We start from the raw sequence: 26208 nt of genomic DNA, 5'->3' as shown, positions 1-26208 counted from the left end.
TAGTATTTTGGTTTTGTGAGGGCAAGTGATAACGAAGGGTGAAAACTGGTGTGGAGCCTGAGTCATGTTTTTATCCAGCAACATGTAATTTTGTGTGACAATAGGGGCTGACGGAACCAGGAGGCAGGGCAGGCTGCACAACCTTCCTGCTGCTTCTCTGAACCCTGAAACCCACAAGAGAACCTTTCAGCTGAAAGGAGATCCCCAGGAGGTGGTGCACAGGTGTGTGTGTCTCTGTACATTCATGTGGCTCTGGGGAGCACACCTGAAAACTTGTGCTCTGCTTGGACAGAACAAATTGCTTTCTTTAAGATCCAGTGCCACCGACCCCTCCAAAAGTGCAGCTTTTCCTCTTTCTTGTGCCCTTCTCCCACTTCTGTTCTAAAAGCTCTCCCATCCCACAGTCCAGTGTCTCCATGGAAGATGAACTACCTTCCTTTGGAACAAAAGGAGATCTTTGATGGCAGGAATCCTGCTGTGCTTTTTGATGCCTGTAAGGGACAAAGCCCTCAACAGGAGATTTTGGCTCCTGCATCCATCCAAGCTGTGCCAGCAGGTGTATTAGCAGGTCTGTTCAGTCCAGGGTTTCACTGTATAGATAAAATGTTCATTTTTCTTAATTAAAGTGCTCCTTTCCTTTAGACACATTTGTTGAGCTTTTGATGGGATACCCTTCCTTCTCAGACCAGGGTAAGAGAGCAGAGAAGGCTGCTGTTCTGCTAAGTTCTTTATTTCATAGTCTCATAGCTTTCTTGAAGGCGGAGTTCAAGGGGGTTACATGATAAAGCCAAGCAGCAACAGCAAACAGCAGGCAGAAAACAGCTGCTTCTTCTAATTCTATATACTCTATCTTCTTTTCTTACAGAAGTGTGGATTACATTTGTTAATTGACCAATAAGATTAACACACGATTCTAGTTTTCCTTTTCTTAACCTATCCTGGTCCAATTCTAACAGTTGTAAGCCTTACACAAGTGTTACACAGGTATTACACAGATTTGCATATATAGTTTCTATCAGCTCTTATTGTTCATGGGAACACTCTATCTAAAAAATGTGAACAGTACAGTTCTAGCTATATTTTGTCTAAAGAAATTCTGTGAAAAGGCAACACTGCTGCAGTAAGAACTGTGTTTAAGGTCTCTGCTGCAGATCTTCAATGTTTCAGGCACTTTTTGAGGCACTTAGTATTTATTTCTACTAAAAGTTAAAAAAATCTGTATTTCTATTTCACTTTGGTGTGACTTCATGTATCTCAGCTTATCCAAAGGTTTTAATTCAACCCCTGTGCTTTGGCTTCCCTCTGGGCCTGAGTCCAGAGAAGCTTTCACTCCAACACACATTAACAGAGAGGGGTTTGACCATGCTTCAGACTGGAATACCTGTAGATGCCATGCAATGACTGCCCAGTTTAAACAACAATTTGAAGTCCTGTGCCCTGGGCACAGCTGTGATACCTGGCCAGAAGAGTCCTGGGTACCTCTGGGCATCGTCCCTGCTCACACTCACACTCCCCTGTGTCTGCAGCTCCTGTTCCATGCCCTGTGCTCGCTTCTATTGCAGCTGTACCTCAGTGCTCACACAGCAGCTCACTTGCAGCTTTGCTCTCTGTCCTCAGGGAAGACTCCAAATTGAATTTGTAGCACTGACAGCACTGGTTTAAGATAAACCAGTTGGGATTTGACAACTACTCTTTCCCCATGCATTTCCAGCTAATAAGGATTTTGTCACTGTGGCTGCCCTCAGTTCTGCAAGCTGCTGCTCCACAATTCTGCTGGTGGGAGGGGGAGGTGTTATCCCACATGCTCCTAATGCACCACTTTCGATCAGGAAACTAATGGCAGTCCCTGTCTCCCCCTCACAGGAAAGGGGCACGATGCTCGCCCCCAGCTCTGCTCCTGTGCAGGGCTGGCAAACCACAGGAGCAACAGGAATTCTCCAGAACCTGAAGAAGTTTAACAGCCAGGACTTCAAAGACCTGAAAGCCTTGTGCCTGAGCCAAGGGCTGCTCTTTGAGGATGCCACCTTCCCCGCTCACATCAGCTCCATTGGTCCCAACCTGCTCCCAGAGGAGAAGCTCTGGCAAATACAATGGAAGAGGCCAACTGTGAGTTCCACCAGCTGGGGTTTTTTGTAGCACTGCTGCTGAATGGGAGCAGTGATGGCCAGTGGCTAAAAGCCTTCACTCTGGGGTGGGAGGCCCGTGTTAAGTAGGAAAGTAGACCTCAAGGGGAACACTGCAAGCACACTTGCAGGGAGGGATCCTTGCTGTGGCATGTGGGGAGAGAAGAAAACCTCTGCAACGTTAATGATTTCACCAGGTACGTTTTTGTAGGAAGCTTGCTTCCACCTGTGAACCTGACTAGAACTACTGTTCCAACTTTGATTTGCTTCTAGAGGACTTTGTGCAAACCTGAAAAGTTGTTAAATTCTATTGAAGATCTCCGATTTCTGTAATCCAAGCGACTGACTCAGCAATACCTATTTTGAAGTAACTGGGACAAGGCAGGAGATGAAGTACGTTTGTGTGCTGATTCCCAGTTGCAATTTAATAGGCAGTTATCATCTGGCATATGGAAGTTTAGAATGGGAGGTGGAATCACATGCTCAGCTCTTTTATCCTAGGACCTAATTTAGGAAATCTTCCCATGGTCCAACTGCTCTGTATAGCACTGCTGTGTACCATTTGCTGCTGGTGCAGCTCCTGGATTAGCCACGTGCTGCCCTTTTTCTGGGTTTTGCTGAGCACACTGCTAGTGCCTGGGGCCTTTGGCTTCCCTGGGCTGGGACAAACCAGCTCATCTCCCTGGAGGCAATGCCTCAGGGTGTGGAGACAGTGACTGTGAGACTGTGAAGAGACAGCACAAAACAACTGGAAAAGATTTATTTGGATGGCAGATGCATTAGGGCAGTGAGGGTATGCTGGAGCTTGGCAGCGTGGTGGCCTTGGCACAGCAGCAGCAAGGCTGTGGCCAGCATGGATGTTGAAACACATGGATCCCAGAAGGGAAGCAGAACAGCCTGCAGAGCTGCTAAATGTGGATGCCTGTGTGGAAAGGTGGGAAGGAAGCACAGCACAAGGCGTGGTGGGTGTGGAGATGCTGGGTGCAGATATTTGGGTGTCCTCTGTGAAGGTGCCATGAAGGGATCATTCTCTTCTGCAGAAGCTGCTCCTAGCACAGGCTGCATGTCTGTGCTTCTCCTTAGGCAGTTCTCCTTCAAGTCTGTGTCTGGTGAGAGTGCAGCTGGTGCTGTGTTTTTTACACCAGCACTCTGCTTATGGGTTCAGAGCAGGTGGGAACAATCTCTCTTGAAATGGGGGTTGTAGTAAGAAAGTGACTAAAAAATGCAAAGGAGAGGAGTTAGTTGCCACTATTTCCAGTCTAAAAGAAAAAATACGATAACTAAGCATTAGACTCACAAAAGACAAGCACATATTAGAAAGGACTCTCCAGGGGCATTTTAAAGATGAATAAACTGGAACAAAATGTTATTATACAGTTCTGTGAAATACTAACACCCCAGTGCTTTTGCAGAAGAAGGGTGTAGGACTTCAAAAGCATACAAAGTGACTTAGAAACCCAAATACCACTGATTTTGAGGCACCGCGCTGTGGTATGAACATCTATCCTACTCTAATATCCTGAGAGTTTTTTCATGTGCAAAGGGACTGATGTACCTTGCCAAAAGCAGAATCTGCTGCTGCTAGTGCTTGAAGTTTGTCAGGTGAGGCAGATACTGGAGAATTCCCTTCTATTTTGCTGAATCCATGAATACTAAGCTTATGAATAAAAGTTTTTATGGAATTGGTTTCAAAAATTTGCATATGTCCTCTCCATCCCAGCATTTCCCTTCTGAAGAATTTTTTTACAGCAGCCAACAATTTTCCAGAGTTTCTTTTTCAGGAAGGAGCAGGATCAAAATCCTTAGCTATGCCAGAGCTCTCCTTCAATAAATTAAACCATACGCTCATGGTCCAGGGTTCATGACATGAGCATTGAAAAGCCTTTTGCTGTTTTATAGAGGCTAAAGCAGCATCACCAGCTGCTCTTCCATGACAAGGGACAAAAGTTGAGACTGCTGACTCATCTGGGTCATCTGGAACAGAAACTCCGGATTCCAGTGCTGAAGAATGCCCCATTTTTATTTTTTTTCCTCAGTTTGACCTAAATTTTCACCTGTAGCTGTTTCCCAACCATGAAGGATTCACCCTGCCAGACAAGATGCAAGATGAAGGGCAGTGGCATCAACTGCCTGAGGAGACCAACCAGAAATTCCCAAACATCACCACAACAGCCATGCTGTGTCATGGTGACATCAAAGTGTGGCCTCGCTTTCCTGACAGAATGAAGCAGGGGTAGAAGAAGTTGCTAAATCACAGTGGTTTCTTTTCATTTATAGAGCTGCAGAGGTTGAGAGCAAAGGGTCAGGAAGCTGTGTTTTGTGAATTTCGTAAGTCCCAAAAGGCCAGTGCTGTGTCCAGTTGCCCCTGGGAGTTGGTCCCCCAGGAGGAAGAGGGAGGTATCAAGAGCAGCAGTGCCCCCAACCTGAAGTTTTTCAGCTGGGCACCTTTTACCCATGCAGAAATGTTGGTACAATCTTTGTTCTTAGGCCATTGCACTGCCAACTCTAAGGATATGCGATCCCAGGTGTTTAAGCTACCTAAACAACTCAGCCAAGAGATACCCATAATTTCCTCAAGAGAGACTTTTTCCTACCTGAATACATCTCCCAGAGACTCAGTGCAGTTGTACCCTGCTGACAAAGCATGGCCAATTTAACCTATGTCTGCATTTTTCTCAGCCTCCACCATTAGCTCCCTCTGACATTAAAATAAATTTGTCTGGAAATGTACCTGTGACTGGCATCTTGGTCCTAATAATCTCTTAGCCTCCATTTGCTGTCATGCAGCATCTGGTTATTTAAGTGGTAGATAGCAATTATAACTGCTGTCTTTGTTCCAGATCCAACCGAGCAGTTGGGCAACATGCTGCTTCTATTTTACCTTGTACATTGTCAAGAGAATTGCCAATTATGCTCAGAGTTTGGAGTCTTCATATCGGGGGGTAATGTATGAAGCAGAGAGAAAACAGCTTGATTTCAGACAGTAACAGTCAGCAGTGACAGTCAGAAACAACTTTTTGACTTGTAAACTGGTCTTGTTTAATAGGGATGTGCCTGAAAAGGGAGGGAAGGTGGCTCAGGAGCACCAAGACAACATTTGAGATGTTTCTTTTCCCGACTCTGCAGTAGTTGCAGTTTCCCATCAGATGGGGGCTGCTTCAGGCTGTGTTTGCATCCCCAGGGCCTCAGTGTACGCCCTGTGAAATGTGCAGTCTGTGACAGAGATTTTGTATGTGGTACCTCAGGCATTACTAGAGGCGGGGCTGAAGGTACCAAATACAGCAGGACCTCACAATTAACTATTCCTTTGGCTCACCAACAGTTTTGAGAAATGGAAGAGAAATTCTACTTTAGACTGAATAAAGTATTTTCTATTGCTATGCTTTTCTAAAGATCAGTCAAAGGGAAATTCTCTGCGAAGAATTATGTCAGATTTTAAAAACTGAGATGCTCCTTTTAAAACGTTCAGAACAATTCTTTTTCATCGTTTGCTGCTTTTCCTTCACACGAGCTATTGATTGGAACTGAGGAAGCCATGAAATGATTAACTCTTGTGGAATATGCATTTTTATTCAGTTAATGTTCAGGCTAAAGATTTCTCTCTGTTCTGATCATAGTGCATAATACTGTGCAGATGCAAAAAGAAATTGAAGGAGGATGGTCCAGACGATGTGAATTATGGTGATGCTAAATGTGGAACGCTTTACTTCTGCTAACATTGGTTATATTTTCAGACATGAGATGTGTGAGGGGAGAGAGATTACCATCTGTGCAGCAGTGCCTTGGCCCTGCTCCAGGGATAGCCCACCACTGTGCTCAGTATGGTGCCCGTTATAAATGTGAAGGATAGTCCGTGCTCTTCAGTGCTTATGATTTAAAAAAAGGCTAAAAAGGGCACAGGGTGAAGTTGCTGAAGACTTTTCTGAAAGGTCTTCAAGGTTGCAGACTACTGTTCCTGCCCTGCTCACCCTTGGTCTCTTGGGGACCCTGTAGCTCCCTTATGGGATGAGGGGATGCTGAGCAAGAGCTGGCATAAGAAAGTCTGTCCTCTGATTAACATAGACAGTTATGTGTGTGAGCAGCTGGGAGAGATGGAAAAGCTGCAGGGTGGCCAGTGGCAGTTTGAGGATCAGCATGAGAGGAATCCCCGAGTGACTTGTAGTGGGGTGCGTGGTGAAAGGACTGTCTGAAAGAGCCGACATGGGCTTTGTCTGCATCATCAGTCTGTTCAGAGCATCAGGGCGTGGACTCCTTGGGGTTAGCTGGTGAGAAAGTGTCTAAAAGAATTCCTTGGATGGAAGGTGCAGAAAGAGGCACTGTGAACTCAGGCAAGGGATACACCTTGTTCTTATAGCAGAGCCCTGTGCTACTGCACTTAGCACCTAAAAAACATTGGAGAAAATTTTACACATTGAGCCAGTGCTTGTTTGCTGGGAAAAGTGATCTATCATTTAAATCAGTCATTTGCAAAAGGGCTTGTTCATGTTTTTAATCCCCTTCCTCTGTCCCTTCCCAAAGAAAATGTAACCATCTTTCAGGAGCAGAGTGCCTATTGTGATTCCTTGCAGCTTTTGGTGATTATTTGTTCCTTGGCCTGTTATTTATTTCCCAGAAATTTCCAAGAATTAGCATCAGCATTGTGGAATTTCGAATCCAGCAACTGACTTAACCAAAATGGACCCCTAAAAAAAAATTAATTTTGAACTTAGCATCCTTCTAGACAGATAAGCTGAGCTGGATTTCCTACTGCATCAGCCTTGGCCTATCTGTAGCTGGAGGGGAGAAAAACCCCAGATTTCATTCAGGCAAGAATTTAGACAACAATTTGAAGTTAACCTAAAATCTTATCTCTTAATAGAAGAGGGGAAAAATGAAGAAAAACCTACCAAAAACAAAAAGAAGAGGAAAAATAAGTACAGGTTGTCACATGAGCTGCTTTAATGAGGAAAGTTACGGGAAATGTGTGGCAGCGAGGGATACTGGTGTCCTGCAGATCTGTCACTTTGGGGCCATTTCCTGGCATGAGCCAAAGCTGCTCACCAGCTGTTCATGGTGGAGTTCACAGCTTCAGTCTTTCCCAGGGGCCAGGAGGCTCTTGGATCCTGTTCAGTGTTTCTTCGTGATGAAAATCAAAATCAATTCGCCTTGTTCTCTCCAAGTATGCGTGTGCAATCAGTGTAATTGAACGGGAGCAGCATCCCCAGGCTGCCGTTGTCTCAGCCCTTGCCTACTCAGCTGATTGCACCTGACCTCGACTTGGAATTCATCCCTGTGGGCCAGGGAAGCTGCAGTGCATCACCAGCTATTACATCCCTCTTCCTGGAAGACAGAAAAGGTTTATTTGTGTAGTACTTCCCGACTGCATTGATCTTTGGGAAGGGCTGATTGTGAGGGGCAATTCGTGCATCCTGGGTGGATTGGAAAGCAGTGCTGCTGTGATGGTCTCCTGACTGCCCTGCTTCCCTGTTTCTCAGGCAGGATTATATGGCTGTGGTGGCCGGAGGGTAGTTGGTAACTCCATGGCACTTTCAGCTTGTACTGTGTGGTCCAAGGGGGAGGTTCCAACACCTCTAGGGAAATTGCCTCTCCAAGGCTTCGGGTGCACAGGACTACCTCCCTTGATTACCTCCTTTGCCTCCTTTGTTTGCAATGACTGTTTAGCACTGAGCCACACAAAGCAAACAGGTTTCAGGTAAAATCCGATCTGATTTCTGGTTTTGTCTGGTTGTTGCCATCAGTCCATCCTCCAGCAGGACTTAGCTTTCACATTTGTGGGCTCCCCCACCTGTGTGGAGTGTGGTGAAGTCATTCTTCCATGCAAAAGAGAACTGGAACAGAGCATGGCTTTTATAAGCAACCAGTGCATTTGTATTGAAATCAGGCAATTAGGAATTGAGCTATTCTGCTGTAAAACAGGGAATTGAGTTCTGTCAGTGTGAGCAAACCCCTTGAGAGCAGTCTGATTTTTCCTACTAATTTTGGCTTGCTCAGTTATCCTCTCCCTCTCCAGTCTGTCAGAGACAAGTCATTGCAAGTCAGATCTTTGGTGTGGCCCAGCAGATCTTTGGTGTGAAGCCAAGCTGAGCAGGGTCCAGCCCGGCCCCGCTGCGCTGCATGAGCCCCCCCAGTTACCTGTCCAAAGGCCGGAAGCAAGAGAGGTTTCCCAGGGTTTATTTGTTCTTAAATGTGGATCACAGAGGTGTGTCAAGCTCTTAAGTGGCTTTAAAAAGTTGCCAATATTCAAACTAGCCAGGGGATTGGTTCTATTGGGTCTGGAGGAAGCTGTAAGCACTGCTTTGCAAAGAATCACTTCCGTGACTGATGGAGCCTTAACTAAAAACCCAAACTATGCTAAACCATGACCACATCTTATATTGTGTGGGTTGGAAAAGACCTTTAAGATCATTGAGTCCAACCATTAACCCAGCACTGCCAAGCCACCATGTCCCCAAGTGCCACATCTATGTGTCTTTTAAATACCTCCAGGGGGGAGACTCTGCCACCTCCGTGGGCAGCCTGTTCCAATGCTTGGCAGTGCTTTCAGTGAATGAATTTTTCCTAATATCCAACATAAACTTACCCTGGCACAACCTGAGGCCATTTCCTCTTGTTCTGTCACTTGTTACCTGGGAGAAGAGACTGACTCCTACCTGGCTACCACCTCCTTTCAGGCAGATGTAGAGAGTCACCCCCCTGAGCCTCATTTTCTTCAGGCTAAAAAAACCCAGCTCCCTCATCCATTTATCCTAAGACTTGTGCTCCAGACCCTCCACCAACTTTGTCCTTCGTTCTGCTCTCCCTCATTATTCCAACTGTTTTATTTGTCTGGAGGTTCCCTGTGGTTATGGGATGTATGACAGTGGTGTGACTGACCCCTCCTCAGCACTGCTGGGCAGTGCCTTCAGCCCAGGGAACTGTAGTACCGTGTTTGCTTCTTAATCCAGAGCAACACTATTACAGGCACAGCAGTGCTGCTGAATTAACATTTGTCCAGCTGAGAATGGTTTGCCTTTCAATCAGTAGCAGCCTTTTTATTTGTCATAATTTGTGTGTGTTGAACAGGGAGCACCATGACTCATGATGGCAGGATGTGTAAGGATGGTGGAGCTGTAGCACAGGGGAGCAACACAAGTGTAGCTGAAGGGAAAGATGTGGACCTGTGGTAGGAACAGAAGCAAGGCTGGGATTTTACTTTAGGGTTAAGGTGAACTGACCAGGAGGTGGCTCTGCTATCAGTCATCTCCAGCTTCTTAACCCTCAGTGGCCTTGTGCCAGCACTCAGAGTCAGGTGGGGAAATGTGTGGGAAAGTGGCCAGCACCCAACCACAGCAGCCTGCAGCCAGACTGTCTTCCACTGCCTGGGAAATCCCATCTCAGGCTTCCAGTTTTTCACAAAACTGTTTGACTGCGTCCTTTGCATGTCTGCATGTGGTCTACTTCTACACTACCCACCTCCAGCTCCTTCTGGGGACTTGTTCTTCCCTAAAAATGTCAAGCAATTATAAAAAGAGATTTAGAGATAAATGCATGTACAGGACACTTTCCTTCCACCTCTCAGATTAATTCTCCATCTTGCCCTTTAGATGAACAGTACTTCTGTGGTAAGACCATGCTCTAGAGGATGAACTGGTTTGAACTTGAACTTCTCTTTCCTTTTGAATACATAATGAAGTCTTCAGTGGGCCAGGGAAAGCGAGTGATGAGAGCTTTGTCCTGAGGGGATGAGTTCAGGCAGAGTGCTTGACTTGCAGCCCGTATGGTTGCCTTTACTGCTGGGCTCGTAGATACTCTGAGAAGAGACCACGTGCCTCCCTGAGCTCCCTCTTCTTTCCCCCTGCAGCTAAAACTGAAAAGTCTCAGGAATAATGCCACAAAGCCTCATCATTTCTCAGTGAAACAGGGCGCTGCGTCTGGACAGACTTAGAGTTAAAGCTGTGGTTTCTCTCTTTGTCATGCAACTCGAGCAGTAGGAAATAGTGAGGCTTGCACATTTTGTGCAGTGGTAACTATGTGTTTAGCTGTGCTTTGCAATAATGGACAGTGTGGTGTTGTATGACTGCTGTATTCTTGCCTTTGAAGGAAGAGGAGCTAATTGGAGACGTCCTTTCCTCCCGGGTGAAAGGGTCCAGATTTCCAAAGCACTTTACCCATCACAATTATGTCCTCTCTGTGCTATTTCAGGAGCCCTCTGTGGGTTCAGGCAGCTGCTGAGCTGCCCCTTCCCCTGGCGAGTGGAAACTCTGTATTGTGTCCTAGTTATTGCCCCGGAGCCCGTGGGGAGTGCACACTCCTGGAAGCAGAGCTTGGTGTGCTGTGGGTGCTGGGAATACAGTGTTGGAGTGCTCCCTCTGACAGCCACAGAGATGTTTGTGTGCACAGTCCAGGCGTGTTGGCTGGGGCTGACTTCAGATTATGTCTTTTCTGGTTGTAGACTAAATTACCAGTTTCTCTCAGCAAGGAACCTGCTTAATGACTCAGCTCATCCCTGTTTGCTCACTGGGGAGTCGGACACCTTGGTGGGCAACAGAATGTTTGGTGAGGCATCTAATGGGCTGACTTTTCAGCCGCTCTCCACAACAGGCTAGCAGGATCCACAGAGCACTTATGAGCTTTAGCATTCTGGCACAGAGCACAGCATCAGCCCTTTTCTTGGGGATCCCATAAAGACACAGCTGCCTTCCCATTAATTACAGGCTCATGCTTCTGGATGGTGCATACCCCCATGGCGTCTGTGCACTGTAGCCTAGCCACTCTGCTTCTGGCAACTAAGACTTCAAAGCCCTCAGAAATGATGGGGGAAACAAAAATACCCATTCCTTTATGCTGTTGGTTTTCTGGGATGACTGCTGGCAAGTCAGACACACACAAAGGCACAGGCAAGTTCAGAACTTTGTCATGCAGTTTAATCTTTCCTGCTTGTGGAAAGTTCTGAGTTCACCCTGGTGAGGGGCACAAACTGCTTTGGGAAATAGAGGATAGGGGGAAGGTAAAGCTGGGATGGATGTAGAGTGGAAAGGAGAAGGGCTCAGTGCTGCTGTTTCCCTATACTATGAGCAAGCACTGCTGCTTGTGGCCACACATCTTAGGCCTGCTCCCAAGCCATGGGTAATCTCTTGCTGCAAATCCCCAAAGTCCTGGGATAGGTGGGATGGCTGTAGGAAGGCATCTCTCAAGGAATTTGCCTGCCTAGGTTGTTTTCCCCCACATCAGCAGTGCTATGGAATCATGATCCGCCCACCAGCTTGGAGCAGTGACGTTGCATTGCATCTTATCCTGACAGGGAAACTTTTTAGAGGGGTTTGATCACTGTGAAGCCATTTCAGAAAGCTGACTGCACTTACTAATGCTGAACTCATGCAACCATGCAAGTCATGAGTCACATTGTGAGCTGGTCTCATTTTTGTGCAGCATGTCAGATCAGCTAGGGAGAAGGAATGCCAGGGCCTGTTCAAGGAAATTTTTCTTACCAGGATGGTTTTTTTCCTCCTTTCATCTCTTTGTTTTCTTACGTGTGTGATGACTTGCCTGTTTCAGGCTGATTGCTCTTTCAAAACAGAGCCTTACCACACTGGAATGTGCCAAGGGGTTCTCATGGGGGATGCTGAGGCCGTTCCTTCCTGAGCACTGAGATATCCCAGGCCAATAGCAGACACAGCTGGGAGAATGGTTCACGTATCTGTGTGCAAAGCCAAGCTCTGAAGTGCTTCCCCCTTCACTGCCCAAGCAAGACTCTCAAGGAAAATTCTCCCTGAATCAAAAATGTCAGCCAGGCCTATGGGATTTTGCAGACAGAGATTAAGCTCTCTTTCCGTATCTTCCTCACCAGAGTGAAAAAAGCAGCCCAGGCTGACCTGTATTAGACCTGAACAGAAACACAAAAGACTCAGAGTGTAAAATGCTCCCAGACCCACTGCTGAGCTGAAGGATGGACCCTGTTCCACTTTGCTTGGAGACCTGTGTGTGTCTCTGCCCTGCTGTGCTCCAGGAAACTGCGTGATTTCACTTCCAGGCTCAGACCCCTCTCTGAAAGGTGTCAGTAGCATCAGAAAAACCCAAATGAAAACTCAGGGAGCACCCAGCCCTAGGAATCCACCCCTGGGAATATCTGAGCAGATTAAAGAAGAGATGCCTGAGTATCTCCTCTGGTTTTGTTGGTGGCAGGCAGCAAAACACCAGGGCTCAAGAAAAAACAGTTTTCAGATGTGGAAAAGGTAGGCAAGGTCTTCAAGGGGCAGGAACACACTGCTGGCAAAGGCTGGGTGCTCACACTGTTCTTTGTATTTTCTTTCCTCCAGGAACTTCAGAGAAACCCTCATTTGATCATGGATGGAGTTAGCAGATTTGATATCATACAAGGAGAAATAGGTAAGGTTATATTTATGTTTTGGAAGAGATGTGCACAAAGCAATAACCCGTGACTGCTTTGCCGTGTTCTGAGTGCTTGATGGGAAGATGTGGACCATGGTAGCTGCAGTAAACAATCAGTGTGGGTCAATCTAGACTGGCATAAGTCCACACACAACTTATTGCAGATATTTAACAGGATTCCCAAAGGCAGCAGCTCAAATCTTTGTTACTTTTGTCTGGCATCTGCTTTCTGGCTGTGTAAGGCCAAGCATAGAAACAGAGGTCCAGCTGAGAGCAGGCAGATGCTTCAAGTGCACGGGTCCAGCACAGCTAAGTGTATGTAGGTAAGTAGGCACAGCTCCAACAGGTGCAGGACAGAATTTTCTTTCTGTCCTAATGTCTTCATTTGACTGTCAGCGTTTTCTTTCCTGTGGATATTTCCATTCAACTCCTCTGATACTTACCCACTATCAGAGTACGTATCTGCGTGCTGTGTCGTTTCCATCTTGTACTCCTGGACCATGTTTGTTTTTGGGAGCAGCTCTGCTCCCAGGTAGAAAGAAATGCCTTCCCATTTCCCACTCCACTGAGAAGTTTGAAGGTTTCCTAAAGATCGTTTTGGACTGCAAGTCTCAACATGACTGCAAAAGGTGGGAGCAGCCTGAAAGTAGAAAAGGATGGCTGGGTGACAGTAGGGTTCCCAGTGGACTTTGCTAGTGAACACTTCAGCATTTTGGAGGAGGAAAAGGTGACAGAAGAATGTTGGTTGCTTTTGGCAAAGTGTTTCTTGAATGTCCTAGAGGCTGTAGCCCACTCTCTTTAAAAAGAGTTAGCTATGATCAACAGCAGTGAGTAGCTGACTGAATACACTGGATTCTTCCCTCCCCTGAGGTGACTGCTGGATGCTGGCTGCCCTGGGCTCCTTGACACTGCGGAAACAATTTTTGGAAAATGTTTTACCGAAGGACCAAGGATTCCAGGACGATTATGCTGGGATTTTTCATTTCCGGGTATGTATTCCCTGTGGTATTGGCACCTCTTGAGCTTGGCTGGTTGGATTGCATAGGGGTTCAAGCTGCGGCCCCACATCTCAACATCCTTGAAAGCTTTAGTTCTTCAATGCTGACTCCCAGTTCGGAATTTTGCAGAAAATCACGATTTTTTTTAATGATTCTTTGTGCTCCAGGGGGTGCAATTGCACTTCAGGGAATTTGATGCCCTTTTCAGAAAGTTATGACTGCAAAGGCAGTGGTACCAGCTGTTCAGATAGATTTGTGTACATATATGTTTTAGATGGCATTCTGGTGGCTGCTTTGATTTGGGCAGTCTGTTATGGCTGTCATCTCACCTGCACTATCTATTTGGGCTTGTTTTCTGTTTCCCTACTTCACGTTGCCCTTTTAGCTTGTTGAAATGGCTGGAAATTACAAATCCTTGGAGACAGATCAGAGGAACAGGCTTTTGATATTTTGAAAAGAGATTTGCTTCAGAGAGAGGAACAAGGCTTTTTAGTAAATCTCACTTTCTACCAAGTCCTAAAATTGTCTGAATCTCCCAGGAGGGTGACTCGGGTAGCAACTGGCAGGCTCTCCTTGCTTGTATCTGAGTCAAACAAGTATCTGGTGGGATTAGAAGAGCTAGCAGCACCATTAAACTCCAGAAGCTAAACTGGATGTGGAGAGAATCACAGTATAAACTCAGCCATTGCTCATCCCTCTTATTTCACAAATCTCTTTTGTTTCATGCAGTTCAGCACCAAACAAAGAGCTCTGGCAGTGAGACTTCTTTGACCTCCTAGGCTCTTGTGGAGCAGCACCAGGAGGATTATCTTCTGGACAGTCTAAATTTTGCTCTGTTCCTCTGCTCCTCGGAATACCAGATGTTTCTATCTTGGCCCATTTCCAGCATACAGAGCCACACTGTATGAGATAAACCAGCTGAAGACACCCCAGTCTGCTTAAAACACATTTAAAGGATGCAAGCTAGATTGTCTTTCATGGGAGCTTTGAAAAGATTAGTTAGGCGCAATCCTTAAATCTTAAGCAGTATAAATACCTTACAGTATTTGAAAATGTTTTCCCTGTCATCTCATCTGCAAATCAGTGCAACTGTTTCTGGCTTTCCTTGAGCAATAAACCCCTGAGAAAGCTTCTCTGAATGGAAATGCTTCTCTGCAATGCCTGTCAATTATTCCATCAAAGATATTTTACTGCCATCCACAGGCTAAGCCACCCGTCCTCAGTTCAGTGAAGAATTGCAAACAAGGCATATCATATGCTAATATAAAAATTTTATCTTATAATTTTTTTCCACCTTTTTGGAACTGGAGCATGTTGCCTCTCAGGAATACAAAGGGCTGCTCCAGTCTTCCTCTACAGCACAAGCTGTTCAGCTGCAAGAGTCAAGGGTGTTAAGCACTTCATCAGCTGTAGTTAAGATGGGTTGTGTTTTTATCTAGGGAATAATTACAGTGATGCTATTTCCCCAGGGATTAAGTTAGTCCCGTGTTTGTATAGGAATCACTTTCTCTGCCACAGAAACTGTGGTGCCCATGAGGCAGAGTGTGTCACTCCTTGTGACGGTGAGGAGCAGCAGCTCACCTTGGGAAAAAACCAGAAATATTCTCCAGGGACTATAGGGGGTTATTGCACAGTGCATCAACTCATAACTGGAGGGATCTTCCCTGAGTGTTAATATCCCTGCTCTCAGGGAGAAACAGATGAAATCTTGAAAGACTATAAGTGGTCAAGAACTCAGTTTCAGGAAACATCCAAAACATGCTTTTTAACAGCATAAAAAAGGTTGGTGTTAGTTGATAGACATGTGATTTTCCCCTTACTCGATTTCAGAACTGGATTTTTCTAAGATCCCAGTCCAGGAAGGAAAAAAGGAGGCAAAATAACCACACAACATTCCCCCTTTGAGCATCAGAACCCTAGATGTGTTGTTGTCATCTTGGAACTGTCCATTTTTTTTCCCTCCTCTTAAGCCCAGCAAAATAAAGTCCTGATTTAAAAGGCTTATCATAAATGTGGAAGCGAAGAACTTCCCTCTTTGCATCCTGCCTAAACAGCAATTCTTGGTTTTATTTACTACCATGTTCACAGCTGCAGTACTTAAATCCCATAAAAGGGTATAAAGAAATTTCATTAAGCCAGACTCAAGCCAAAAAGTGAAGGCTTGGACCTTCTTTGAAGGCAGGAGAATGACTTCTCCTGTACCACTCTTGCAACTTCCAGAGCACTCTAGGGCTTTCCATGAGGTTTCTCATTCCCATTGTGGCTTTTCCCATCCTTGTGAGCACAGATGAGACCACCATCTGAAAGTCTGTGACAGTCAGGACAAAGCAGCTCCCTTTAACCTGCTGAAGAACAATACAGTGCTGCATTCGGATGGCCTCCAGGCTTGAGCTCCATACCAAACATGGCCAAGGAACCTGACTTTTGGAAAAATGTCTCTCAGTGGGTTTGGACTGCATGAATCCCTACTGCAAGTTCTGTATGTTGTGTTTGCACATGAAGCACCATGGGGAGGTGTGGCTGGATGTCACACCTTTTCTCCATACAGTCTTGCTCCTAGGTGTTGGCTGGTGACAGAAGGGCTCCTTAGGTGACTGAAAGGACTGCTCCTTTTGGGCAGTCCTTTTGCCTGTCTCTCCTTCGGGCAGAGGACAGCCAGTGGAAGGCTTTTCCTTAACCCCCTCCTGCCAAAATCAGGCAGAAGCCTCAAATTGCTCCTGGAGCTCAAGTTAGAGGTTCCAACCCTGCCACCTCCTGCCACCACTCATGCAGGAAGGGAGAGGCCTGGGTGAGGCAGAGCCTAAGTAGGATCAGACCTCTTTCAGCTGAGCAGTCTGTTAAGCTGCTTTGCTGCTGGGCAGATCTGGTCTTGTGCTTTTCTAGTGGAACAGCTCATTTTGGGGTTTTGCATTGACCGAAGCTGTTGAAATAAAATCGTGCTAGACTAAATCTATTGCTGTCATACTTCCACTGGAGTCCTTAGCGTTACTGCAAATAAGAGCTTGGCCTCTTATGATTTCGAATCGTGCTAAGCTACATTAATCTGCTAATGACTCTGGAAATGACTCCTTTAGTTCATCCCCACAGATCTCTATTCCTGTCTTTTCCCTTGAAAAGTTTCATCAGCTGGATCAGCTGGAGAAACACCTGCTCTGTCCACATGCTGGAGAGACTGCCTGTGTCCTTCTCATCCATCAAGGAGATGGATAACACCTCAAAACAGTCTTTAGTCACTACACTGTCTCTGTCCATGACAGCATGTCAGAGTCTTAATTGAAACACAGAGGAAAGAAAATTTAGGGGCTGGATCCTGACAGAGGCTCTCTGGGCAAAAGCTGTGCCGTGGGGGAAAACCCAAGTGCGGCTGAGGAGTGAGGCTCATGGAATCCACCTGCATAATCATTCTTTATCTCCTTGAAATCTTGCTATTGCCCAAGAATATTAGCATATTCCCCATGTTGAATCTCTCCTCCCACTGACTGCAGGACTAGATATACTCCCCAAGGACTTGCCCTGCCACTGGGAAATCCAGCCTCTTGGTAGCTTGTTTAACAATGTGCGCCATTAGCCCGAGGCAGTTCAGGAGAGAATTTGCACATATCCACGCTTTAGGTTAATTCCTGTGCTAGTTCAGGACTCTTTTTCATGGCATGGGCATTAGTGCTTAAAGGAGGCTTGTTATTTTCTTTTCTCTCTCTCTCTTTTATAAAAATACATACTTTTTTTTATTTTATCTCTTTCCAGTTCTGGCAATACGGAGAATGGGTGGATGTAGTGATAGATGACCGACTGCCACTCCTAAATGGAAGATACCTGTTTGTACACCCCCGAACTTCAAATGAATTCTGGCCATCCTTGCTGGAAAAAGCATATGCCAAGTAAATATACCTGGTCTGTTCTTCCACCCAGTGCTGAATGCTTTCTGTGGGTGGTTTCACCCTCTGCCTTGTGCAAAGCACACAGGGAGGAGTTCAGGCTGACAGCTGCCTGTGTGGTGCTGTGCTCATGCAGGGAACCATGGCTGCAGCAAACTTAGGGCCAACATAACCTGGAGATGCTGGTCGTGCATTAGACCTAAAAGTACCCGGTCCTAAATCAGCTCTGGGGTGTTAATGCCTGAGAAGCAAACTGAACAGGGCAATGGTTGGTGACACACAAGGGCCTGGAATCTCCTCCTGATTTTAGGCAAACTTCTTTGCCCCTGTTTTCCATGCTGTCCTCTGTTTAAAACTGCAGAGTCTAAGTATGGATTACCTGTGTTTACAGTCACTAAGCAGAGATCATGTGGATATTTGGGGCAGGCAATGAGAGGAAGCATGACTGAAGAACATGCCCAGGCACAACACATGCACACTTAGGACTCTCTGATCAGCTCTCACTTTCCAGAGAGCTCTGACTCTCAGCTGAGGTCCCCAGAGTATGCAGGGTAAATAATGCCTAATAAAGAGATGATAATTTTAAAAAATCCTCTGGGGAGAGAAGGGATCACACTGTGCTCCCTTAGCATTTGCCCATTTCCCATTATTAAAAATGCTGAAGAAAAAGTCCTGTGTTAGGGGTGGTATGAAGGGCTGGAATTTGGTACCTGAAGCTGGTGTAGCATTTGCAATGCAGTGAGGAGAAGATGAAGAAAAGAGATAATAATTTTGGCAGATTTGGTCAGGAATAAGCAAATGTTAAAGCAGCATGAGAGCGACTCAGGAATAAGATGCATTTTGCCCTGAGATATCTCAGAAAAGTTGACTCGGGATTCAGTATCAATTTCCTGCATAAGATTTTAATTACAATGCATACCAAACCTCTATTAAATTAAAGTTGCAAGCAATGCTGTTTATGAGATTCCCATTTGAGAAGTTATTCCCCAGTGCCCAAGACAAATTCTTTTCATCAGTGTAGGACAAGGACAACTCTTCAAAATACAATTAGCTGCAGCCTTCATTTGATTACATTCATTAAATACAGTGTGTATGGTGGGGTTTAACAGCATGCTCTACCTGCTCTAAGTACAGAATGTTCCAGCTTATTTGCTGTCTCAATAAAAACCACATGATAAAAACAACAAGGACTGTGTTGGTAATATTAAATTATTATCCTATTACTGCGCTCTAGCAGAGTGAACTGGGAACAGTGCTGAGAGCTCGTTTCTGCCTTGCCCTGGAAGCATGGGTAAAATACTTTCACCTCTCTTCTCCTTTTTCTCATTTGCAAAAGGAATACTGGCCATTTTTGTGAAGAGTCATGTATAGGTATGATGTAGAAACTAACAGTTCAGCTCCATTTGATCTGAAACATCCATTTGAACTAGTCACCTTTGGCTCCCTTCCTGTTCAGAAAAAGGAAACTGAGTGTTTCAAGATGAGATGCCGCTCACTTCCCTAAAATGCCTGTGCTGGCAGGAGATGCACCTTAATGTTTTCCACTGTCTGTAAATGGCTCTGGACAGCTGCCTCAGATGGGGATGAATACACAGAAAAAGCTCCCCCTTTGTCTCATTCCTTCCACAAGGCATGTCTTGTGCCTGGCCAAATATTTCGATCACGTTTCCTTCATTACCTGCCCATAATGTCTGCACACCCTGGGCTTCCCTGTGCTCACCACCTTGATGCACATGTTCATTTTTAAAGCAAGCACTGTGCATTGTTTATGAAAACACAATGTAAGGACTAATTAACTTCACTCTCTCTCTTTTTTTTTTTTTTTTTAATCTTTTTTAATTTTTCCATAGGTTGCGGGGCTCCTACCAGAACTTGAATGGAGGCTTCCTTTCAGATGCTTTAGTAGACCTCACAGGTGGAGTTCAAGTACAGTTTTCATTGAAGGATCCACCTCCTGATCTGGAGGAGATCCTGAAAGCAGCTGACAAATCTCGGTGCCTGATGGGGTGCAGCACCACAGGCCAGGTGAGTCACAGGGCCAGTCACATGCCCCGTGCCTGTCTTGGTTTACTGTGTTTGCACAAAGGTTGCTCTTTGGAGTGGAAAAGGAAGTCCATAATCACTCTGTAAAATAGTTGCAGTTTTATAGTTTATGGATGCCCGAAGGGATCTTGGCAGCAGAAAGTAAATAAGGTTATTTGGTAAGGAATGTAAAGGCATTTGGGCAGGTGTAGCTGGATCGGTCTGTCAGAGAGGGGGTCTGTGGCTTCTGTCCTGGCTAATTCCACTGCAGTAGAGTGGTGTCCTCTTGCAGCAGGCCTGATTTTGGCCTTGTAGCTTTTTGATCAACTCTGGCAGGGCCAAAACACACCTCTCTTCTGTAAGAGGATGCAATTTTCTCACGATGGCTTGCAAGCTACTGGTATTAATGCTGGGAAGTTGCAAAAGGCTTTGTGGTACTCAGCAAGTACCTTTGGTAAAACGTCTCCAAGGCTTCCCTTATGGCATGTGACATGTGACTGCAAGGTGTGTGACACTGCTCCTGTGGTGCCTGCTTCCTCAGGACATGAAGCTTGGCTGCTGCAAACAAGCCAAGGACTATTCCCTCAGCTCAGGTGGCTGACACTGGGCTATGAGGGGCAGGGAAGTTCCGCATTCCCCAGTCTGACTGCAAGTCACCCAGTCCAGGCCATTCAGCAGTTGCAGCAGCTCTGGACTGTGGAAGAACTTGCAAAGAATTGTTGATCTGTAGCTTTGTTAAATTTCCTGGCTTGCTTATGGCTGCAGTGGGAACAACAGTCACATTCCTGTGTAGCATGTGGTCAAACCCGAGGCTTTGTTTAGTGCTGTGGCAAATGGCAGTTCTGGGAGCTGGTGGTTATGTCTTTACAGTGTGGCAGAGAGCTGAAAGCTGTGCTTTCTTCCTTCTGTAGGCAAGCAGGAACGTAGAGCTGAGGAATGGGATTGTACAGGGTCATGCCTACACCATCACCGGAGCTGTGAAGGTAAGATCGGGGACGTGTTCCTGCCTGGAGATCTTGCACTGATGATCCACTATGGGGCAGTTGCACTGCTGTTCCAGTCAGAATCATTTGAATGAGCTTCACACTTAGGAGGGGAGAGCACATTATTCAAATTCCAAGAGATGGAAGGAGTTTGGAACAACAAGAGGGAGAATATCTGAATCCATAATGTTTTCTAATGGAAAATGCAACTTGAATTTACTTCTGTTTTGGGACACTTCAGCAGCAAATACAACATTTCTGGAGATTTTCATTCCATGCTGACTCTTAAAAAAATGTGCTTTTCTGTTTCACATGGGAGTAGAGGAACTGGCTGAAATTGTGGGATTTGTCATATGATGCAAATCTACATTTGTTCAGCTCAATCACAAGCTGCCAAAAATCACTGTGTGAAAAGTAAATCGCTGGTTCAAGAACAGCGTTTCTCCATCTTTTAAAGCTACTGTACTCATGCAGAACTGCTCCTGGCTGGATATTAATATTGATGATCTGAGAACCAATTTATCACATGGATCAAAAGAAATTAAGGATTTTTTACAGCCAGAAGTCAGAACATGGCTTAGCCCAGTAAGCTGTAGTGCACACAGGGAGAGTTAACAGTGAGGAAGGAAACCAAACAATAGCTATGCTGTCAAGCAAGATAGCTACAACACATTTGACTCTTTGAACCTAAAGTACTTTGGAAAGGGGATGTTGCTTTCCCTAAGCTGTTTTCTCCCTTATCCCTCTCTCTTCGTTGGTTTTCTGTGTGAGCTTGGCTTTGGTTCGTGTCCCCTCGTGCCATGGCATGCTTGGTGCCATCATCACAGTCAGCATGCTGCTTCTTGGAGAACACTTGCTTGTAGCCAAGGGGCTGCAGAATGGACAGATGGGGGTTGCCAGGCTCCAGAGAAGGCCCCAGCTGTCTCTTTGCAGGGAAGGGGCAGAAGGGTCTGCAATTCTGTTGGAGGAGAAGCGGGCTGTTCCAGCCTCCTGCTGCTCCTGGTGTGTGCATAGAGGACAGAAACAGTCTTCACCCCACTTTAAGCAGTGCCAAGGCATCCAAGGGGTTGTCCTGAGGGGAAATGATTGAAGGCTGGGCCTTTGCCTGGGAAGAGACTGCCACAGTACTCTTTCCAACACTGCCTGCATGCATAAGGAGAGCCAGAAAACAGGTTTGCTTCTCCTTTCGACTTCCACCATTCACTGGTAAAAGGTAATTGCCTCTGACTTAAATCAGTGGCAGCAAAAGGAGGAAAGCACCAGAAACCCCAGCTGTTGCAAACCACAGTGCTGTAGATACAGACCCACAGATTCTGTTCATCATCAGCTCTCTGTGCTGACTGTTGGCTTTCACTCCAGGCAGTCTGGTGACCTCATTCCTCAAAGTCTCTGCCTTTGCTGACTCACAGCATCAGATGTGCAGAATTAGGCACTGGAATTTCCCAAGGCTGTTGAATTCATGCAGTGTGACAGGAATGCTGCTGCTTCTCTCTGTGTCAGCTATTCACTATCCTCAGGAAAGCAAAATGGGTGCAGTTTTCTCTCACACATCATTCCTTTGCAATGTAGCAGAAGGCACTGATTTTTCACTGCTGGGAAAATGAGATCAGATGTCAAACCTGGTCTCTAAGGTGTAGAGGAAGATCCATTTTATTACCTGTCTCTTCACTGAATATCACAATTGCGAAAAGCTGTGACTAAGTTTGCTTTTCTTTCCTCTTTACAGATCCCCTACAAGAATGGCTGGAAACATATAATCAGGATCTGGAATCCGTGGGGCCATGGGGAGTGGAAGGGGCCCTGGAGTGATGAGTAGGGTCTTAAAGCTTTAATGTCAAGAGAGAATCAATCTTTTTATAAGAACCTCTGCCTCGCACCCATTTTAACAAAACAGATATTTCCAAATCAGTTCATTATAAGCATTATTTCCATCTGCATAGAAATCCAGTCCAGGGAAAATTAATGCAGCCTCTCTAGGCTCAGGTATCACTTCTTGTCTATGTGTATGCATTTTACCCAGTGCATAATTCTACGTAAGTCATGGATGAAAGAGTTCTTATTTCCTGGAGTAAGCTCTGACCATGTCCCTAGATGCTGGCTGGCTGCTTCTATTGAATTCTCCTGCAGCAATCACACATCCACCTTCCTCCTCTTTCTTCTGCTTCCATGAGTCTGACTGGGAAGAGGATGGTTAGATGAGTCCATGGAACAGGGCAGTATTGAACACCGAAAGGGTCCTTGGTTACTGCAAAGGCAAAGTGCCAGGGAATGGCTTGAACTTTTGGATCCTGCATGCAGCTTTGGGGATGCAAGGACCACTTGCTGCCTGTGGGGATAATCTAACATCTCTTTCCTAAGGGAAGGAATGATACAGACTGCAACAGTGTTTTGTAAATAAATAGATGTTAGTTTTCCTTCTGGAATTGCATCAGCGTTTCCATGATTACAGAGATGTTCTTGTGCCACTCTTAGGTTATTTGATAGCATCCCACCCCTCCCTGTTGCTAGGACCACACACAAGCACTCTGCTGAGAAAAGTCAGGCTAGAGTGTTGCATCTGGAAGGGTTGGTGGGTTGTGTAGAGGTGTCTAAGGCTGGGATAACAGCTCTCTGCTCAGACAGCATCCTCCCATCCTTTTGGAAGGGTAAACTACAATCCTAACTGTAATTGAAATGTCAGTAGCACGTTCACAGGTAAGCTGCACAGATCAATAAATTATTGATTCACATGCTGTTTATTTATCTTAAACTCTGCAGAAAGTACAATTATCACTTAATTATAAACATGCTGCTTGGAAACAACACATTTGACTGGGTAATGTGCTCTCTACGTGTCAGTGTAATACCAGTGCTTCACAGTGCTATGCCTTGGTGCCTCACTTCAGCATGGAGACAGCTGACCAGGCCAGGGGGACAGGATTCCTCACCCCAGGGTGGCAGCTCAGGCACAACAAAGGCACAGAGCTCTATTTGCTGGCCTTGGCTATGAAGGTATCAAGCACAGTCCTGTTTCCAATGTGCAGTTTGTTCACCTCTCCTGATCCCTCATGACTTGACAGGCTGGTTAGAGAAATGGGCCAATAATGAAAAATTGTGCTTCACATCTTGTTGGTTTGTCCTTTTTTGCAGGTCTCCTCAATGGAACCGTGTTGAGCCCAAATACAGAGAAGCCCTCCTCAGAAACAAGGATGATGGAGAATTCTGGTATTTCCCTATTGATCCTTTGTCTACCAGGTTTTCTTTTCACTTTCAGTATGAAAAAAGTAATTTTGGCAGTTGTCTCTTCTTGGTGGTGGCTCAAGGCACCCTTTTTTAGATGTGTGCAAACAGCAAATTGGAGATTGTTCTGGCCCCATGGTTTCAGAGGAAACAAGACCTGAAAAAATGGAGTTGGCCAAGATTAAGTAACAGGCTGATAAAAAAAATGAGAAGTGAGAGAAGTGAAAACCCAGCCCCCTGAGACCTGGTCATTTTGTCCCACTGCCTCTCCTCATAAAGTGTGTGGTTTGAACCTTGGACTGACAGATGCTTGAAGGGGACAGCTGGCTAAGCAGGTCACTGAGCTTGTGCACTTGACTGCTCTGCAGGTGCTTGTAGTTTTTCACTGCCTCAGATACAGCTTAGCCATGCGTGGGCTGTCCCTTAGAAAAAACTGATCGTTCAGAAAGTGCACCCTTGCCCTGTGAGGCTCTCAGGAAAGCAGGGCAACAGCAGGTGGGTCTGAAGTACACACTTGAGGCTTGAGTGAAGCATGAGTGTGGGACAGAACACTATGGAGGGACAAAGGCAGGGGACAGTGGCAGAGGTGTGCTAGAGATGGCAGGGCTTCACCAAGACACCCCTGAACTTGCCTTGTGCTTTACTCTGGGCATTAGGGGTAGTTAGGGCAGCCCAAAACACATTGAGAGCTGACCTCTTCTGCAGAGTTGCAGGTGCCTGCAGTGTTCTCATCAATCCCCTTTTAAAGACATGGGGGTGAGTGTGGGTGCCTAACTGGTGTCTTCATGGAATCACAGAACGGGTCAGGCTGGAAGGGACCACAGTGGGTCATCTGGTCCAACCTTCCTGCTTAAGCAGGGTAATCCCAGAGCACACATGGCACAAGACAGTGTCCAGATGGTTTTTGAATACCTCCAGTGAGGGAGACTTCACACTCTCTCTGGGTAACATATTTCATATGTGGTCAGTTGTGCAGTAAAGAAGTTCCTCCTCATATTCAGGTGGAACTTCCTGTGCCTCAGCTTCTGCCTGTTCCCTCCTGTCCTATTGCTTGGGACCACTGAGCAGAGCCTGGCTCCCTCCTCTGACACCCTCCCCTCAGATACTGACAGACACTGATGAGGTTCCCTCTCAGTCATCTCTTCTCAAGGCTGAACAGGCCCAGCTCCCTCAGCCTTTCCTCGTAAGAGAGATGCTCCTGTCCCTTGATCATCTTCATAGCCCTCCACTGGACATGCTCCAGGAGCTCCATGTCTCTCCTGTACTAAGAAGCCCGGAACTGGACACAGCACTCCAGATGTGGCCTCAGCAGGGCTGAGCAGAGGGCCAGGATCCCCTCCCTTGACCTGCTGGCAGTGCTCTTCTGTCTTAAGCTGAATGATGAGATTTTCCTCCTTCTCTGCAGGATGTCCTGTGAAAACTTCCAGGAGCAGTTTTCATGGCTGTATATATGTAACAGCACCCCAACATTTCTGGACTTTGGAGATGAGCACTGCACAACGTGGTCTCTGAACAGCCACATCAACCTGTGGAGCCCAGGCCTTCCCACACGAAGGAGCCGCTACTCCCCAGGTAATGGATGCTCCCTGCAGTCACCCGGTCATCCCCTCCCCTCCACTGATGCTCACGGTGAAACATTCACTCTGAGCACCGAATTGCAGAGGTATTGATTGCCAGTTGTTAATGCCTGCCTTTCCCATTACTGCACTTAGCAGCTAAACAGGCAGAAACAAAGCAACAGCACTGTCTGCTGAGTTAGAACAGGAGACTTGTGATTTAGGAACCCTGGACTCTTTAAGTCAAGATGAGCTTGTGTATCTTCTTTCAGCCAGTTGCAGTAGGTGTTACTGGGGGCCTCATCAGAAAGTCTGGTGTGGCAAATATGCAGTTGATTTTACAGAGCAAAAAGTACTATTTAAATGTATGTGAAATGAAAAAATTGTGCTACAAAGCTCTATTTTTTAAGGTGAAAAGGTCTTTAAGCTGATAAAACCATTGGTTTTACTGCCTGTGCAAGGACTCTTCTGGCATTGTAAGCTCCAGTCAGTAATAGTATTTTTTTTTTCACATTTTAATCTTAATTTATCTCACTTTTTTTTTTTTTTTTTTTACAGCTGCATCACTATTTGGGCTCCATGTTTTTACTCTAGGACGGTAGTATATGATCCATGAAGAGGCTTCTTTTTTTCTCAAATGGCAATCCTCAACTTAGCAGCACACAGGTTTTATATTTAAAATATGACACAAAATCTGTGTTTGCTTACAGATTTCAGGCTCCTGCTCCTGATCACCAGGTGTGATAACAAAGCAATGCCTGTGCTGCTGCACACCACAGTCACTGGGACTGAGCAAGGAGATGCAGGGGCTGAACTGAGAGTGTGTGGGCAGAGCCATTTTCCTTGGAGCTCTGTTTTCCAACAGCCCTCTAGTAAAGTTCCTGTCCAAGTACAGTCATCCTAATTTGCAGGTTTCAAGGCCACCCAACATGGGGATCTGGCTTAAATTCTAGTCTGCTGCCATCTCAGTCCTTTTTCTCCAGTCTGGGTATTTCATTGCTTTTTTCTTTTTTTTTTTTAATCAGGAGTGCTTCCTGTTAAGCAAAGTCTTGGCCAAGAAGCAG

At 45.9% G+C, this 26208-nt stretch overlaps 1 protein-coding gene across 2 annotated transcripts in view; it reads left to right on the top strand.

The window, feature by feature from the left end:
• Positions 1 to 26208, top strand: part of CAPN13 (calpain 13) — a 49741-nt gene that overhangs the window by 3183 nt on the left and 20350 nt on the right. Inside the window, exons 2-11 of one of the 2 annotated variants that reach the window (XM_032103247.1) lie at positions 105 to 222; positions 1864 to 2106; positions 12419 to 12488; positions 13362 to 13480; positions 17234 to 17367; positions 19215 to 19389; positions 20298 to 20369; positions 22096 to 22181; positions 23499 to 23573; positions 24994 to 25160. In XM_032103247.1, coding sequence (XP_031959138.1) covers positions 1876 to 2106; positions 12419 to 12488; positions 13362 to 13480; positions 17234 to 17367; positions 19215 to 19389; positions 20298 to 20369; positions 22096 to 22181; positions 23499 to 23573; positions 24994 to 25160 — 1129 coding nt within the window. In that variant the 5' untranslated portion in view covers positions 105 to 222; positions 1864 to 1875. The remainder of the gene's footprint in view (positions 1 to 104; positions 223 to 1863; positions 2107 to 12418; positions 12489 to 13361; positions 13481 to 17233; positions 17368 to 19214; positions 19390 to 20297; positions 20370 to 22095; positions 22182 to 23498; positions 23574 to 24993; positions 25161 to 26208) is intronic. The other variant, XM_032103248.1, reaches the window with a different exon arrangement.

The sequence above is a fragment of the Corvus moneduloides genome, chromosome 3 (genome assembly GCF_009650955.1).
Source record: "Corvus moneduloides isolate bCorMon1 chromosome 3, bCorMon1.pri, whole genome shotgun sequence".
NCBI classification, from domain to species: domain Eukaryota; kingdom Metazoa; phylum Chordata; class Aves; order Passeriformes; family Corvidae; genus Corvus; species Corvus moneduloides.
The sequence above is the reverse complement of the archived record's forward strand: the minus strand, read 5'-3'. Positions and strand labels throughout refer to the sequence as shown.